We start from the raw sequence: 19,475 nt of genomic DNA on the forward strand, positions 1-19,475 counted from the left end.
GAAATATAAAATAGTATCATTAGCCTTGTAAATATTAGCTGAAAGACTATATAGAATAACAAGAGGCATGCCACTAAAATATCTTACTAATTTGAATTAAACAAAGCAAATGTTTATAATTTGTATTAACGTAAGCGACATAACTTCTTTTGTGTGAAAATGTCGTCCGACGAGGAATCGGATGAAATCGAAGATCAAGAAAAATTAGAACAAAAAGTAGACTTTACATCGTCCAGACAGGCCAAAAAAGAAGCAAGACTTAATCAAATTATTTTCGAAAACGAACATAAAGCCAAAATAAGAAAAGTATGCAAACATTTCGCACTACTTTGTAGCTACACTTACACATTTTACTCTTACAACTCCAAATAAAAGTAACTTTATATGCACAAAATGTGCACCATGATTAAGTTACCATGTTTTGTAACCTCTGTTGCCATAAGGGTTACATAAGTTAAAATTTTGTTATGAGATTGCTTCCCTTAGAAAATGTGGTAGATACTTATATATAGTCAGCCTTTAGTAAATCCGGGTCCTTCTGCCCTGATTCCGGTTCTCCCTAGTTCGGGTTTGCCCTAATACCAGTTCGCCCTGAGACCGTTTGCCCTAATACCTGTTCGCCCAGAGTCCGTTCGCCCTGATTTTATTTATTAGTATAGTGTTGGGTTGTGTATATACATGATATATAATTGAATATGTTGAAGTCAGTCTACAATTTCGCCAAATATTTACGATGTATTGTTGTTTATAGGTAGCTGCTACAAGGTTATAAGTTTTTGTATATTTCAGGACTACAAGATATTGTGACTTCAAGGTAATGAGGACTTTAGTTCATATTTGTATGAAATTACATTACTAGGAAATAAGTTTCTCGGAAATTTCAGCACTACATTGTATTTTTAAATGTAAAACAACTGAAGACTAAATTATTTCACAAGAAATACACATGTACACTTTCATAGTTTATGGGAAAATGCAGCGGTTCCATAATCCACTTCCATATATAACAAATTTGTCAAAACACACTTGAGATCAAAGAAGCCAAGATGCGAAAATAATTTCCCCTTCATGCCTAACAATTTGTACATCAGTGTTTTCACCCATCCAAGCTGACTATTTTATTTGAGAAAAATGTTATTTTTATTATTAATCCATCAAAGACAATTCATATAACAAACAGTGATCCTAATCCGCAATCAAAATTCAATCAACAGTAATTAAAAGTAATTATAAAATAAAGTGTAACAATGCAGCCAAGAATGTTATTTCAGTGTTCTCCCAGGCCGTTTTAGCGTCGGGGTACTGCGACGCTATATTTTTTCACCGTGATGGTATAATAATTCCTGCGACGCTATAATTATTCCCGCGACGCTATAATTATTTTACTTGTCATCAATTTTGAACTTTCATCTATTATCGATTATGATCATAAAAATTATATCACTTTTAATTGTAATCCCTTTAAGTCGGACACTAAAGGCAATTAAGAGATTAAATACCTAGGTGTTAATTGCCCTCAGGGTGATAACTGTTTGGATGCGAATATTCCAAGCTGACACTTGAGACATGACTAATACCACGTGTCTACAATAACCAATTTCGACATGGAAAAATGCAATCACAAAACAATTCAAAATCTACGTTTTGTATTACGAAACTTCAAAGATTGAAACAATTTTTATTTTTTTTAAAAAAGGTCGTTTATTTGTGCAACTCTACAAAAATTACTTTCTTTCTCTTCCGGTATTTAAATACGAGAGCGAGAATTTTGGTTTCGAGCTAAAATAAGTTTAATACTTCTTTAAAAAGTTATCATAATTGGCTTAAGTTTATGTTTAATCCATTTAATGCATTAAAAGCGTCTTATTCATTTACAATCTCTTGTCAAACAATGTTTATTCTTGGACTCATTTTTTGTAAATTTTTCTACGGCCGCCATTGCACATTTTTGTGTAAACTACGGATCGGAACCGGACCAGATATGACAAAAATCCGCATTTTCACGATGATGACAACAGATGGACAGTAGACAGAAAAAATATACCAAGAGAGAATACTATGCTTTAACAGACTATTTGTTAGATGACTTTGTTAAAAATACATATCATTTTTATGTAAAAATAAGAAACAACTGGAACTAATTCATTAAGTGCCATGAAACAATGAATTTCATAAACATGATAAAAAAAAGTTTTTAAATTGATTTTTTTTTTAAACTTTTGCTACTTTATCTTTACTTGATATACTATAAAAAATAGTTAATTTTGTGTACTAGATATTTAGTTTTGTATATATACAGGTTGATCTATAATGAACCATTCATTCATTTGACTTATTGTTGGGTAATTGAAACCACATATTTATTTTTATTTGGCACAAGAGAAAAAAAATAATTCTGTAACTATAAATGAATAAAGAAAACATAAACTGAAACAACTGTTTTTGTGGTTATAGTTTAATTGTATTCTCAGTTATGAATTGAACAATATAAACTAAAACATATTAAAGAAATAGAGCATCAACCCGACGCAACAAACGAAATTAAAAAAAATACAGTTATTTTTATTTACGCAAAATGTGATGCTATCCAAAATTTCTGGGGAGAACACTGTTATTTATATAAATTTGGCAAATATTCTGTATTTAACTTTTAATAGATATACATAAATTTTAATATATATATATTTATATTTCGTTCATTAATGTAACATATACATATCATAAATGAAAATAGGGCAAACGGATTATCAGGGCAAACAAACTCAGTGCGAACGAACCTAGGGCGAACATGTTATCAGGGCGAACGATCCCGATACCGCCGTTAGTAGTTGAGCTAACAAAGTACTTCTTTAGCTTCTTTAACTGTTACAGGAGTATATATGTGAATGGGGGTATCAGGGTTATGCATCATGAAGACTGATTTATATACACTTTATTGCTATTTGCAAATCTGCACCTGTTGACCAGATAATTAGCGCTGCTTTGACTACTGATATCATACAACAATCACTTTTACATTTTAGCATCAGACACTTTCTATTATGATATCAAAATTTTGCAGAAACCTTTTTTATGCCCATGTCCAGTACTAGCGGACAAATAGATAGAGTGTATTATGGTTATATTGTTATTATAATTATTTCTTTATGAGCATTCCTGATCAAGGTAAATCCAGATGCACCAATTTATTAAGTGTTTTTATGCAACCTTTTGCGGTCATATTTTGGTATCACGTCGTCGTCGACAGCGTCGTCTGAAGACAGATGGTTTCCGGATAATAACTTAAGTATAAGTAAATAGAAATCAATAAAATTTTAGCACAATGTTTATAACCACTAAAGGAAGCTTGGGATTGATTTTGGGGGTTATGGTCCCTTAGGTTTGGGAATTAGGGGCCCAAAGGGGCCCAAAACAAGCATTTATCTAACAGTCTGCACGGTTAGCCACAAGTCCGATGCCCCAGACTAGTAAAATTTCAATGGACTAGTAGGTTTTTGCAAAACTTTGTTTGGACCAATAAGAAAATGTCAGAATATTGATCATGTTGATCTTCTGACTAGTAGTTCAAAAAGTTTTTGGTGCAGACTGATCTAGTGTCAGGACAACTTTAGTATAAGTAAATAGAAATCAATAAAATTTTATTACAATGTTTATAACCACAAAAGGAAGCTTGGGATTGATTTTGGGGTCATGGACCCTTAGGTTTGGGAATAAGGGGCCCAAAGGGACCAAAAACAAGCATTTATCTAGTGTCAGGACAACTTTAGTATAAGTAAATAGAAATCAATAAGATTTTAACACAATGTTTATAACCACTAAAGGAAGCTTGGGATTGATTTTGGGGGTTATGGTCCCTTAGGTTTGGGAATTAGGGGCCCAAAGGGGCCCAAAACAAGCATTTATCTAACAGTCTGCACGGTTAGCCACAAGTCCGATGCCCCAGACTAGTAAAATTTCATTCGGACTAGTAGGTTTTTGCAAAACTTTGTTTGGACCAATAAGAAAATGTCAGAATATTGATCATGTTGATCTTCTGACTAGTAGTTCAAAAAGTTTTTGGTGCAGACTGATCTAGTGTCAGGACAACTTTAGTATAAGTAAATAGAAATCAATAAAATTTTATTACAATGTTTATAACCACAAAAGGAAGCTTGGGATTGATTTTGGGGGTTATGGTCCCTAAGGTTTGGGAATTAAGGGCCCAAAGGGGCCCAAAACAAGCATTTATCTAGTGTCAGGACAACTTTAGAATAAGTAAATAGAAATCAATAAGATTTTGACACAATGTTTATAACCACAAAAAGAAGCTTGTGATTGATTTTGGAAGTTAAGGTCCCTAAGGTTTAGGAATAAGGGGTTCAAAGGGGCCCAAAACAAGCCTTTATCTAGTGTCAGGACAGTAAGTTGTGTATAAGTATTTCAATTATTCTGAAATTTTACCACAATGTTTAATGTCATAAGTAGAAGGTTGAGATATATTTTAAGAGTTATGGGGCAAACAGTCTAGGAATAAAGGGCAAAAAGGGGCCAAAAACAAGCATTTTTGTAGTTTCAAGAAAATAAATTGGAGTTATCTTTCTTTGTCCAGAATGGTTGTTGAATCACCTAGAAACAATACTTTATGAAATCTTCTTTGAAAATTGGAGTTATCTTTCTTTATCCAGAATAGTAATTGAATCAACTTAAGTGAATGCTATATATATACAATGCAATATTCACTTTACTACTGTACAAAATGCTGTAACAGGGTCAATTCTTGGCTCATTTCAGATATTTCAGAAATTAAAAAGAAAATTTCTTCAAATACGTATTTTTTGAGAGGATTAATATTCAACAGCATAGTGAATTGCTCAAAAGCAAAAAAAAAAAAATAATTTAAGTTCATAAGACCACATTCATTCTGTGTTAGAAACCTATGATGTGTCAACTATTTAATCACAATCCAAATCCAATTGAATGACATTTTTTCCCCTAAATTTTGCATTTTCTGGCAAGCATCTTAATATTTCTCATAATGAATAAGATTTATAAGTAAAAAAAATGATCAGCAAGATCTAAAAATAAATAAGCATAACCAAAATCTCTTAATTGTTTTCTCATAACCCACAGTCATTTTCTACTCCAAATGACATGTTGTGGGGACATAGGATTACATTAACCTTCTTTTTCACCGACTGAAAAGTTTAAAATATAAAGGAAAGCTGAATAACAGTGTGTTACATGTATAAGTCAACATTGCCTAGTTTTACCCTTGAATGACAATTTTTACACATTGTTGTATTTTTTATAAGCCCGTCGTCTTTTAGACGGGACGTATTATGGTATACCGTTGTCCGTCCGTCCGTCCGTCGTCCACACTTCGGACAATAACTCAAAAACACTTTCACCAATTTCCATGAAACTTAAGTGAATTGTTTATATCTATTGACGTAAGCTCCCTTTCGTTTTTTTTTTAATTTCAGATTTTAAGTTTTGGATTTATGGGGCTTTCTTCATAAAAAAGGGGGGATTTTCAACACTTCGGACAATAACTCAAAAAGGCTTTCACCAATGTCCATGAAACTTTGGTGAATTGTTTATATCTATTGATGTAAGCTCCCTTTCAATTTTTATAAATTTCAGATTTTAAGTTTTGGATTTATGGGGCTTTATTCATAGAAAAAGGGGGATTTTCAACACTTCGGACAATAACTCAATAAGGCTTTCACCAATGTCCATGAAACTTTGGTGAATTGTTTATATCTATTGATGTAAGCTCCCTTTCAATATTTATAAATTTCAGATTTTAAGTTTTGGATTTATGGGGCTTTATTCATAAAAAAAGGGGGATTTTCAACACTTCGGACAATAACTCAAAAAGGCTTTCACCAATGTCCATGAAACTTTGGTGAATTGTTTATATCTATTGATGTAAGCTCCCTTTCAATTTTTATAAATTTCAGATTTTAAGTTTTGGATTTATGGGGCTTTATTCATAAAAAAAAGGGGGATTTTCAACACTTCGGACAATAACTCAAAAAGGCTTTCACCAATGTCCATGAAACTTTGGTGAATTGTTTATATCTATTGATGTAAGCTCCCTTTCAATTTTTATAAATTTCAGATTTTACATTTCCGTGTTATGAATTTTTATGCTTAAAAAAGGGGGGATTTTCCAATTTTGGGACAATAACTAACACTTTCACAAAATTTTATGCAACTTTGATAAATTGTTTATATCTATTGACATAAGCTCCCTTTCCATTTTTATAAATTTTAGATTTTAAGTTTTCTTTAAGTAATGAATTTTTATACTTAAAAAAGGGAGATTTTATGAAACTTTGGTGAATATATTAATGTAACATCCCTTTTGATTTGTATATATATTTCTAGTTATTCATTTAAAGCATAAAAGACAAGTTAAAAGAGCAATGGGCGTATCATGCGCTAAAGCGCAGCCCTTTATTTTAATTGAACCGTACATGTATATATTAATTATTTAGAGAGAAGCTTAACAATAAACAAAACTAAATTATCAGAAGGACAATTCATACAAATAAGTCCTTGCTGCTTTTAGTTCATGCACAAATATCAGTAATTATTAAAGGAGTTTAAGCTTACTTCAATATAGTCTTAGGTTTAGAAACAGTTGAACAATTTTTTGATTGTTTTTCTATGTTAACAGTTATTACCTTTAAGACTGAAAGATGACTTTTGAAATTTTACAGGTTTCAAAAATATTAAAGAAAAAAGACCATGATATAACAGATGAAGATAAAGATATTTTGACACAATCTCCAGAAATAACTAATAGATTGGTTAAATTAAAAGAAAGGAGAGGAGCATTAAAACAAAGAGTATTAGAGGTAGTGGTATAATATGTATATACATAGCTTTTATTGTATATTTTTTCCCTTGTGCAAGAGAGTTTTGGAATAAAAATAATATTTATTATAAAAGAAAAAAGAATGATGTTTGCCATAATAATAGGGGAAAAAAAAACAGAGGAAAAGCAATATGTCACCAACATTTTTGATTGGTTGACATAATACAATATGATATAAAAATAAGAAGATGTGGTATGATTCAAATGAAACCATTCTCTATAAGACAACAAATCACAAAAAAATTACAACTATAGGTCATCAACAATGAGTAAATCCTATACAGCATAATCAGCAATAAAAGGCCACTAGATGACTAACAGCCTGATTTATTAGGATTGGCCAAGATGTCTATACAAGATGTAATTACTCAAAATCATGATGTTATTGGCAATGTGCAAAGGAATAGGTCCGGTAAGTGGTCATTTCATTTGATTCAATTAGTTTAGGGGAAAGATTTTAACTATTTTATTCATTTAAAATGATCCGATTCAATCTCAATTATGAAAAATCTACCAAATATTGCGAATATGTCAATTTTCAAATGGTTTTTGTCAAAAATGAAAGTGGCAGCATCTGTGTTCATCCTCAACCTTTATATATGTTATGTATTATCATCAAATACAACTTACATTTCAATATTAAGGATGAACACGAATGCGGCCACTTACGTTTTTCATGAAAACTGTCTAAAAAGTAACTAAAATGCTAGAATTGTGAAGATTTCAGTAATTTAGCATGACTTGATGGTGCTAGTACCCGATATATGTGCATTGTATTTTCAAAAACAGCCTATATTTATGTAGCAGAAGCATTTTACTGTCCAGTAAATAACTACAAGATTACGTTTTAACAATTTTGTAAAACTGCTATATTTTGGGGCCAAAAAGGGGTCTTACTGGACCTACCCCTTTGCTGTGCAAATGGAAAGACACCTTGTTCTTATATTTATGAAGTGTCCATCTGACCAAATATTGCAGGAATTTCTGAAATTCCATAATATTATTTACCTGACTAGAAATTTAAGAAATGATTTAAATTACTGATGACTAAATTGAAACATAAATTAAACTAGTCTGTACATAGTTTACATTTTTTATGCCCCAACCAGATGTGTTTTGTTTGTGGTGTGTGTGTTTTATATTTTATATTACAATGTATCTCTGTCTATGTACTTAATTGTATAAAATCTTGTTCTAGATTGAAGATCCTGCTGAGGAACTTGAGTTGAAATGTGAAGAACTAGCTGAAGCTATAAGACATTCCAATAAAGTAGTCGTATATACAGGTGCTGGGATTAGTACGGTAAGTTTCTTTCCATGATCCTAGTATTAACACACACTCATATTTAACTAGCTTTCTGTCTCAGTCTCTGTGTAGATAATTACGTTAAAAAATTCAGAGCTCTGTGTTGATGCTAGAGAACAAGCGTTTCTAAAGAGACAAAATGGTATTTAGTTCAAACAGAAAAAATATATTTTTAAAATGAAAAAAGTTTTGAAACAGTCAGTTCAAACAGAAAAAATATATTTTTAAAATGAAAAAAGTTTTGAAACAGCCAGCTTCACCACACAGATTGATCATCATGTAAAAGGACCTTTTAATTATCTAATCACAGTCTGAAGTGTCGCATGCTGTACATTTCTTGTGTATGAATTTCTGAATTAACCCGAAAGTGTTTAATGTACAACACATAAACACAATTTTTCATGAATATAATTATGTTTTCTACAGGCAGCCTCTATACCAGATTACAGGGGACCAAATGGAGTTTGGACACTGCTACAAAAGGGACAACAACCCAAGTAGGTTTTCTAAAAGCTCACATTATTCAATTTTCATCATCTTCCATTTCTTGCAGTTCAAATTTCAGCACCATCAATAAACAGCAAAACTACTGAACTCACTACAGCTTCTAATGTTTTTAAGATTCACAAAAGCCTAGATAAATTTTTGGAAAGGGGAGATAACTGTAATCAACAAAAACAATGTTAATCACTTCCCTCAGAATGACTCTTCATGTCAGATGCCATTTCAAATTTGTAAAAGAAAACAAACTTTCTGTAAATCAAAAATACATCAAGTTTGAAGTTAAAATATATAGGGGAATCATACACATTAAATTTGTTTGTATCATCCATTCCATCATTGTAAAACACTTTTTATAGAAGGCACTGGACACCTTTTAATTTTAAGATTTGATAAATACAATATTAAAGGATCATGAAACTTTATCATGAAGATGTGGATACACCAAATTGAAACTTCTTACACATACATGTATATACTCTGAGCAAGCTTTTTATTAGATGTATGTCAAATTAGAATTTGACCAAGAATTTATTGTTCAATGATCATGGAAATGTGATAGTGTGAGCTGAACATTGTGTCCAAAGAAAATACATTTTTGTTTCACCCATTATTAAATATTACAGAGCTCAAGATTTATGTGATGCCAAGCCTACATTGACACATATGAGCATCAAGAAGTTACAAGATGAAGGACATGTAAGTATAAAATGAGGTTTGTTTATAAAGTAGCTGACAGATTTTTATTAGGTAAAGATTGCATGAAATGCAATCAAAATCTTATGGGACTGACTTGATATCTAAATCTTACAAGACTTATCACTACCTTTCTTAATACACAAAATATAGTGCATTGATCATAACATTCTATACATCCTATCCATGAACATTTCCAGAATTTTTTCCATGTAATATATGCTCAGATATTCAAGGCACAAAATGATGTTACACTTGTCAAGAAAATTACTTAATTTTTGCAAGGTGCATGAATCTAATATTTGCTCTAGAATTATAAATGATGTCATTGTTAAAGTCATCCAAATTTAAAAATTGGAGTTATCTTCCTTTGTCTAGAATTGCTGTTAAATCAACTACAACCAATGTAATATTTGATTGTACTTCCCACTGATAAAATTGAAGCAATCTTTACCGTTCAGTGCTTACAAGTTCTTTTGATTCTTTTATTCAACAAAGTCAATGTTATTATTTATTTGTTGTTAAGTGTCCAGTGGAAAATATGATCCATTTTCAGGAGGACATCAACTTGAAGTCTCAAGTAAAAGAAACTTTATAGGTTCATTGTCAAGTTATTTAACCAATAAGATATCTCTAATTCCAGGTATCACATGTTGTATCTCAGAACTGTGATGGTTTACACATGAGAAGTGGTCTTAACAGAAGAAAATTATCAGAAATCCATGGCAATATGTACATAGAGGTAAGTTATGTAAACAGGAAAGAAATTTGGATTCAATAATTTTGCATTGCAATTATTTATAATCTGTATGTCATCTATACACAATTATGCTGTACTGTTGATATTTTATTGAACTGTGCAACTAGTTTTACAGGAGTTATGTCCCTTGGATTTAGAAATTCTCTGGAAAATCACACCTTCATTTCGTGTAGCATATTTTTGAAAAAAGATGATATATTTAATACTTTAAATTGAGAATTGTTTTTTTTTTAATGTGAATAATGTGACATGGTTATTATCTTTATGATAAGAACTAACATTCTAATATCTGATACATTTATCTGTATGCAGATTTTCATGAAATCACAAGAATTGATCTTGCATTTTGACCGATTCTTTTAAAATTGCGATAATAAATGCACACATTATATTTAATTTCTGAATTTGCAGTAATTTTATCCCACTCCAGGAGTAGGGGCTAGATTGTGTGCACCTTGTTCATCTGTCTGTCCATTCTTCTAACAAATATATCTGTCACACCTTTTTGAATACTACTGTAACAGAATGACTTATTATTTGGTCATCAGTCTAACATAGATGAGTTATTCATTTGAGTGCATTTCAGATATTTAGAAATCTCTTCCTATTTGCTGATACTTTGTCAGTATATTGAAAGAACTTTTTCTCCAGTACACGAGTTGTAAGATGTGAGCACATTTTGAAGTAGCACATTAAAAAAATGTCTTAGATCGTTGGTCTAGTACAATCCAGGATTTATTTTTATGCTCTCTCTTCCTCAATATGCATTTAATTTTCAACTTTCAAACACCATCAGCCATCATCATGGTTATCAATCATGTTAAGCATTACCAAACAATCAATCTATATTACTATGTTCATTTAAAAATTCTACTAACTGCCTTTTTAGATTTGTTACAGTTGCCGGCCACATCAAGAGTACATCCGACTGTTTGACGTGACTGAGAAGACAGGGGTGAGACGTCACCAGACAGACAGGAATTGTCACACCTGTAAACAGCCATTGAAGGATACTATAGTACATTTCGGAGAGAAGGGAGGGATGAAATGTCCATACAGGTGGAAAGAGGCTGCAAAAGCTGCTGATAGATGTGATATAATCCTGTGTTTAGGGTCTAGTCTCAAGGTTGGTTCTGATAGATGTGATATAATCCTGTGTTTAGGATCTAGTCTCAAGGTTGGTTCTGATAGATGTGATATAATCCTGTGTTTAGGATCTAGTCTCAAGGTTGGTTCTGATAGATGTGATATAATCCTGTGTTTAGGATCTAGTCTCAAGGTTGGTTCTGATATAATGCTGTATTCGTGGATGATATGAAAATAAGAAAATGTGGTATGATTGCCAATCAGACAACATATGAAAATTATCAACTATAGGTCAAAGTTTTATCTTCAGCAATGAACAAAACTCACATCTTATGTCTTGGTCCTTAGTGTGAAGTAAATTTTTATAATACTGATAATACTTTCTCAAGAATATTAGTTGAACTTGTAGTTTTGATTTTAAAAGTATACACCATATATTGAAATCTTTTCTTAATAAGTCTATATTGTCTGTTTTTTAGATACTGAAAAAATACTCATGTTTGTGGTGTATGGACAGAAACAAGAAGAATAGACCACAATTGTATATAATAAACTTACAGTGGACACCAAGAGATGATGCTGCTACTACAAAAATCAATGGTAAATTATAACATACAGGAACCCCCCCCTTTTTTTTGGCCGATCAATGCATTTGAATGGGAGCATATAGATGGAACCCCCCTTTACTCTGGGTTGGGAACCCCCCCTTTTTAAAATGGCTGGATCCGCCACTGACATATGATGGTTGTGGTGTGTGATAGAAGGAAAGGGTTAATGTCCACGATACAAGATCACTTGTAAAAAAAAATACGTAAAATCAGACCACTAAAAAACAATATTTTATAATTTAGTCTTAATATGAGTATGATTATGATGTGGATTTTTTATTATTCATGAAATACCAACTTTTGAGGGTAAAGGTAAACCACAAATTCAATGTATCACAAATTTTCTAATTACTTGTATGCAGACTTTGGATTTGGAACTAACGATATAAAAATTCCATGAACCTGTTTTATTTATTGACGTCATAATTATACAGTCAATGCAATTCGACTGCAAATATATATTTTTATAGATAGCTCATTGGTGTATATTATTTCAACTATTATAGAACACAATATTATGTACTATTTTATAATTTTTGACCTGTCATCCAATAAATTTGTCAATCATTCTTGTCAGTTAGAATCATTTCAATTTTACATCTGATTTCCTTCGAATTTGAATTGTATATATTTATTAAAATTGCAAATCCATTTTGTATATTTATTACATATCTTTTCAATTTGTTCATATTTTATTACAGGTCGATGTGATGATGTAATGAGACAAGTGATGAGGCATCTTGGGTATTCAATACCTGAGTATTTTGAGTAAGTATCGTTAACTACTTATCACCAAAAAAGTTTATATGAAACCAATGTCGCTCTAATTTTTGTCCAGGTATGGTTATACTTTTTGGTGTATCAGCTCTTCAATCTTTGAATTAGGGTTTGAATTTTCAAAATATTTATGCCTGGAGCATCATTGAAAAGACATTTCTTGATTAAATGCAGGGGCAGTTTCAGCTATATCGTGTTACTGTGGATTCATTATTATTTGTTGGATATCTATTTTTCGTAGGTTTTGTGGGTACAGCTGAACCACAAATTTAAATGTTCAACTAATTACAAATTTATATAGGCTTTGTATGCAAATATTGGCAAAACCACAAAATCAAATATCCATGGAACATACAAGTATTCCTCAATCCACGAAAAATTGATACCCACGAAAATAACTGAATCTACAGTATAAGTAGGTTATACATTGCTAGATAATTTCACAGTTCTAATGTTCTTCATTTTGTTCCCCTATTATCAAAGCAATGCACTAATAAGAATTAAATGATCTTTCCCTCACAATTACCATATAAAATAATCATATGACTTTAATACAGTTTTATGTATTTTTGAAATGAGCAATTCAGTTTCCTTTGAGTCTCTAGTTTAAGATTAGCATCAAACAAAAATGATTGCTCACAAAAAAATCTAAGAATATAATATTTTCTTGTAGGGAAGAAGACCCATTATTTTCTCTAGCAACACCACTCCATGAAGAAGAAAATGACACTACAAGTAAAAAGATTCTGCTAAAACCAGACATTGAGGATATAACTAGACATAGAAATTCAGTGGATGCAAATCGTAGAAATTCAACAGAATCTGAAAGAAATAAAAATTTAGCAAGATTAAGTAACACAGCTTTGACTGATATGAAAACACTTCCTTCAACATCTGTAGCAGGAAGCTCAACAAACTATTCTGTGGGAATAAATACTCAGGAAAAACTAAATACAGAATTATCTGTTGTAAAATCTGAGAAATATCATGATCAAAATCATTTTATTCATAGCCCTTTAGATCATTCATTAATTCACCATAACCATGCACTCAAAACAGCGCTGGAAAAAAATCATAGTGAGAATTTCTACCGCTATAATGCAATGTGGGCAAAATCGCCATTAAATCCTTACAATCCATATTCGTTACCTCCGTATCTACCTGGTGTGCCAAACGGTAGGCAACAAATAAAGTTTGGCGAAGTTGCCTTCCAGAAATATGTTGATCAAGGTGATAATCAAAGGAAAGAGGTCAAAGTTGAACCAATTATAGATTTATCAACATTCGGTGGAAAGAGCCCTAAGCTGGAAAATAATAGTGTCAAAAAAAATAATGTAAACAAAAATTGTTCTAATTCTCATGGCAAAGTGACATTACCAAAAGACTTACAAAAATTAGATTCTAGAAGAAAATCAGCAACTGTCCCTTGTAAAGAAAAGTGTGCTGCTAGTCCTAGAAAATCAAAAACAAATTCAGTCCTTAATAACGAAAAATGTAGTCCAGATGTAAAGGGTGATTCAAAAATAGGACAATCAGAACCTATATCTAATTCTGCAACTGTTACACAGAGCAGTAGAGGAAGAAGGGTTAGGAAATCATTCTGTCCAAACTGTCACGGTGTTAGTGGTGACTGTCCATGTACGGTACTAGAACCTGTAAAAAAAAGGAAACCACCAGCGTGTGGTAAATGTGAAAAACATCCATGTAGTTGTCCAAAAACAACAACTCAATCTATTTGTCTACTATGTAGAAATCCTCTCAATAAATGTGAATGTAAAACAAATATTTTGGATAGTCCTTCCAAATGTAGTGCGTGTGGATTGTCAAAAACATCATGTAAATGTCAGTCCTCCAAATGTAGTGTGTGTGGGTTGTCAAAAACATCATGTAAATGTCAGTCTTCCTACAATAAGCTAATGCCGTGCCAGTTTTGTAGACACACTCCCGATAAATGTAAGTGTGCGTTGAATGGCCAGACGTATTTATTACTGTGTCCAGTTTGCCATCAGCATAAACATCTGTGCAAATGTGTGCTAAATCATACCTCTTCCTTTACTCAGGGTGCAAATGTGCCAAATTTTACAAACATGTCTAATTTACCGATGGCACCTTTAATGCCATTTTTTGACTATGCAAAATTTGCATTTCCAATGAACAATATTTCGCCGCTTTACATGCCGCAAGTCTTTCAGAATAATCTTATGAATGGTCTGCTACCTAGCAATTATTTAAATGCGTTTTTGCCAGGTAACAGTGTTAATCCTATATTACCTAGCAATGGATTAACTGGTTTCCAACAGGATAAAGTTCTTAATGGAACATATAGTGCTAGAAATGTCAATAGTTTGGTACCAGTTAATCCCATGACTAATGCATTGAAGGTAGAACCAATATTACAAGATCATTCATACTTAAATAAAGAACAGATGCAATCATTATCTCCTAACTGTGATAAAAATTACCAAAGATCTCAAAATGAGAAACAAACAATTGAAAGTGTATCTTCTAAAACGGGTCTGAAGACTGTAGAAAGTAACCCTACAAGACCAGGTCTGATGACTGAAAGTATATCACCAAGAACAGGTCTGAAGAGAAGCTATAGTTATGTAGATGATATTCAAAAAGAAGAAGAGGACATTGTTTCAGAAACTTCTCCAAGAAAAATTGATATAAATCATTCCAAAATCCAGAAAAAAGAGCCTGTAGCAATCAAAAGTACAGAAGCATCTAATCCTATTGTTATAGATATTGAAGATGAAACTGAACAAGGTGAAGGTGAAAAGGATTGTCAAGGCGATAATGAAAAAGAAGATCAAGAAAAACCTAAATTAATGAGAAGCATGTCCGTTCCAGCATGTCCCGGATGGTTCGGGAAAGGACTTAATCTTCGAAAGAAGCGTAGATAGTAATTAATGATATTTAATGTATTTTTCTATACAAATGTTTATATTCAAGTCATTCAGGGATTTTTGTACATGTATTAATTTATATAAATATGTTTTTTGTTTTAATGTATGGAAGTTTGGTTTGAATTTTTTTATTAATTGTATGTTTAATTTTAATGATAAAAAGAAGAAAATACTGTAAACCAATTAATTTTCCTGTGTAGAAAATTGTAGCCTGGGAATATAAATTGTCTTGGTACATCATCAAAATTTGAAAATAGCTAAGAACAAATAAATTTGAATCCAGCAAGTTAAGGCTTAAAAAGTGTACACAAAAATTATTTAGTTTCATAGTAATAATTTTATGGTTTTGATAAAACTGGCATGCTTCCATGCAGAATTAATTGTATTGAATTTTTAACAACATAAATAACCAACAGTGCAGCCTACTGGGTAGGTCACTTTGAGATACTATGCAAGATTTACCTGTTACTATCTGAATGGTGTAGCATTATAAATTTGGAGTCAATGTCCACATTTTGGCATGGCCTTTTAGTTCTACATCCGAACTGATATGGTTAATACATCTTGAACTAGAGAGGCAGAGGCTCTAGTACAGTACCCCTCTAAGGTCACCAGGTAACATTGAAAAAATCACTCTGTCACCATGTCTCTTAAGCTAATAAAATATTCAAATCAAATGGATTTTTTAAAGGTCACAAGTCCTTAAAAATGAGATGTCAGATTCAAAAACCGTTGCAAAATTTCAGGTTTGATTAAACCATGTTTACAGCTTGCAAGGTCTTAGGTTGGTTAGACTATGTTGAAAGGTTGCAAGGTCTCTAATTGGATTTGATCATGTTGCAACCACAGTAGCTGCAAAAGGACTTAGTGTGTTCAGAAAGCATGCTGACATTTTCTCACATATATATTGTCTCAGATCAGATGCAGAGCGTGCAAGGGCTGAAAAGCCGTTCAAGGTCGTTAAACACTTCCACCATCATCAGATCAGATATCACTACAGCATTACTATTGTAAGTAAGTACATGTAGTACAGAGATTTATGTGTATGCAACAAGATCACACAATAGAGTGGAATTTATTTTTAAAAAACTGGTTTATTCTTTTATTAATAAGTGAACATAGAAATATATGAGTGCTTGAACAGCTGATGAATTTGACAAATTAACTACTACTTATGCAAATTACTGTAAATTAAGAAATTATTGCATGCATATATTATTGCTATTTTTGGAGAATGGTTATCAGATTGATAATTTTGATTTCTGTGAAATCTGCATACAGGTCTTTATATTTTTTATTTAGAATGCGAGTTCTTATTTTTGCATTACTTACTGGGTTGCATTATTCACATCAATAAAAACGTGGGTATAATTTCTGAATTTACAGTATGTATTATGGTGCAGTCATTGCAAAACATAATATACCTCATCACTTACTGAGTTATCCATGACATAAGAAGTACTTATCTTTAATCACTCTTGCACATCTGGACATCTAACAATTATTAAAAACTTTCTTTTATAAATATGAATATACATGTACCATTATGCTGAGTCATATGGCTTTCACATTTACATGTTATGTTTGTGCATGTTTACTCAAATATGACTTCATTAACAGGCTTACACAAAACCTTTTCGATCAAGAGTTGTGAGGAATAGGTACTTAAATTAATAAATTGATGCTACCCATGTTTAAAGGTCACCATCACAAATTGGTTGCCTGATAAAATGTCTCAAATTTGTTTTATGCTTTCACAGTCTGACAACTTGAGATACTAAATTATTAGTCTGATCTGTAGTTTTACAAATGATTCCTAGACTTCTATTCCTGATTTTGACATTTTGACTTAGCATGGATTCCATGACAGGTCAAACATGCAGAGTAGGAGGCAATGTTGGGGCATCTATTTGGAGTTGATGTAATTCCCTCAGTTTTGTTTATCTTTATGTTTACAGTATCTTCTTAATGGATTATTAATACTATTTTTATATAATTTATATTCTGCTGCACAGTAGGTCACACATATCAGTGTGTTAGCATCATAAGTATAAAATGTTTTGCAAATTTTTAGGGACCAATAAATTGTGAGAAGGTAGAAAAGTGCATTAAATGGAGACTTTTTATTTGATTGAATAATTCAAGCTGGCTTAGATTCAAGATATTTAGATATTAATCTGTTGTGGATTGTAGGTTTGTATCTCAAATCATTTAAATGATGTAATATTTTTCTATAAGAAAATTTTTAGATTGATATACCTGCTAGTCTGGGTTTGGGTCTGTAATTTCCATGTTTCCCATGAGACCAACAAGTCCTAAACAAAACATCTGTCAGAGCAAAACTTAAGACTAGTTTGAATTATGGTTAAAGATCTAAATTGCTACAAAATGTAGGAACTTATTATTACTGTTAATAATTGTGTACATTTCATATTGTGAGGAATAGACAAAAATGTGAGATGATTTTTTGCAATTTCATGATAATCTGCATACTTATATATATATGTATCAGATATCTGAGATAGATACTGCACCTAATGGCATTTTTTGCATTAATTAAACCAATTATGACTTACAGTAACCTTTTCTATCTTTGTTTAAAATTTCTAGACTAATGTACCTTTCTTATCTACAATCTACATTTTCAAATGCATAGAATTTTTTGTATTATATAATACCAGGTAATTTTTAAATTCCTTGTTTTGTATTGTGTAAGGCAAGATTATTCATAAAGTTTAACAGGTCGTGAATTATTTCCTTGTTTTCTTGTATATTCATAACAATAACATGGTTTTTTGGGGTATAGAAAACTTTTGTAAATTATTTGCTAATATGGTTGAAAGTGTATATTGATTAGTTTGTGAAGTATATTTTGTAAATCGAGTTGCAATATTTGTACAAGAGTATACATTATTTATTTAGGTAAAATAGGATGCAGAATGTATTTATATGGTTTAGTATGTTGTATTGAGTGGTTGCAATATTTTTTTTGGAAAATTTTGAAATAAAACATTAAAAATCTACAAAGTAAAACTTCTTTTATGGTCATATGTTTTTAGAGATGTAATGGTCATATGTTTTTAGAGATGTAGTTGGTTTCTTTCTGTGTGTTAAAGAATACTACATGTAGTAGCAGAACATGCTTGGCTCTGATTTAGAACATGTCTAGGACTCTTTCTGTGAGATTTCTGAGTGAGCAAAGCAGTGGCGGATCCAGAAATTTTCACAAGTCGGGGCCCACTGACTGCCTAAGAGGGGGACTCTTTGGTCATGCTTCAGTGATTCCCTATATAATCAACAAAAAAATTCCCAGAAAAGGCTCCCCCTCCCACCGCGTCTGCAAAGGGTCACAGATTTGAGTGTTATGACATCATTGACTGACACAGATAGAACACAAATATGAGAACAACACAAATTTGCATATATTGTACCTGCCAACTTGCCAAAATCTCAATAGGCTTTTAGTGGGTTAAAGGTTACAATACTGCTGTGCACAATCTTTTGTTTTCTAAAAAAAATTGTGGTCTTAGATTGGTATCACATTGTCGTTGTCCAAAGATATTTGTTTTCCGAACAATAACTTTAGTATAAGTAAATAGAAATCTATGAAATTTAAACACAATGTTTATGACCACAAAAGAAAGGTTGGAATTGATTTTGGGGGTTATGGTCCCAACAGTTTATTGGACCAAATAAGCATTTTTCTAGTTTCCAGAAAATAACTTGTAGAATGGATCTCTCTGAAATTATATCACAAGTTTCAATACGACAAAGGGATGATAAGAATTGGCTTTTGGGGGTTATTGCTCAAGCCGATTAGGGGAAAACAAAGGGGAAAAACAAGGGTGTCCTGGTAAATGGAAAAGTACAAAACAATTTAAAAGCAGTGTAAGGGAGGTAATTCAACCACAACATTGACAATTACCTCCCTTACACTGCTTTTGAATGATGTATAAAGTAATGTTGT

At 31.7% G+C, this 19,475-nt stretch overlaps 1 protein-coding gene across 1 annotated transcript; it reads left to right on the forward strand.

Moving 5' to 3' along the window:
• Window positions 1-118: 118 nt before the first annotated feature.
• On the forward strand, window positions 119-18,541 carry LOC143045348 (uncharacterized). The gene is made up of 10 exons (XM_076217798.1): window positions 119-306; window positions 6,708-6,845; window positions 8,064-8,168; window positions 8,598-8,668; window positions 9,299-9,371; window positions 10,012-10,110; window positions 11,018-11,254; window positions 11,694-11,814; window positions 12,524-12,590; window positions 13,273-18,541. Exons 1-10 carry the CDS (start codon window positions 160-162, stop codon window positions 15,503-15,505), a joined length of 3,291 nt encoding a protein of 1,096 aa, XP_076073913.1. The 5' UTR covers window positions 119-159; the 3' UTR covers window positions 15,506-18,541.
• The last annotated feature ends 934 nt before the right edge of the window (window positions 18,542-19,475 follow it).

Source organism: Mytilus galloprovincialis, chromosome 9 (genome assembly GCF_965363235.1).
Source record: "Mytilus galloprovincialis chromosome 9, xbMytGall1.hap1.1, whole genome shotgun sequence".
Lineage (NCBI taxonomy): Eukaryota > Metazoa > Mollusca > Bivalvia > Mytilida > Mytilidae > Mytilus > Mytilus galloprovincialis.

Excerpts from the sequence above, each read along its gene's own strand:
- LOC143045348 (XM_076217798.1), top strand. The coding sequence starts at position 160 with ATGTCGTCCGACGAGGAATCGGATGAAATCGAAGATCAAGAAAAATTA. Across the intron at positions 10,111-11,017 it reads ATGGCAATATGTACATAGAG|ATTTGTTACAGTTGCCGGCC; the intron begins GTAAGTTATGTA and ends CTGCCTTTTTAG. Across the intron at positions 11,815-12,523 it reads TGCTACTACAAAAATCAATG|GTCGATGTGATGATGTAATG; the intron begins GTAAATTATAAC and ends ATTTTATTACAG.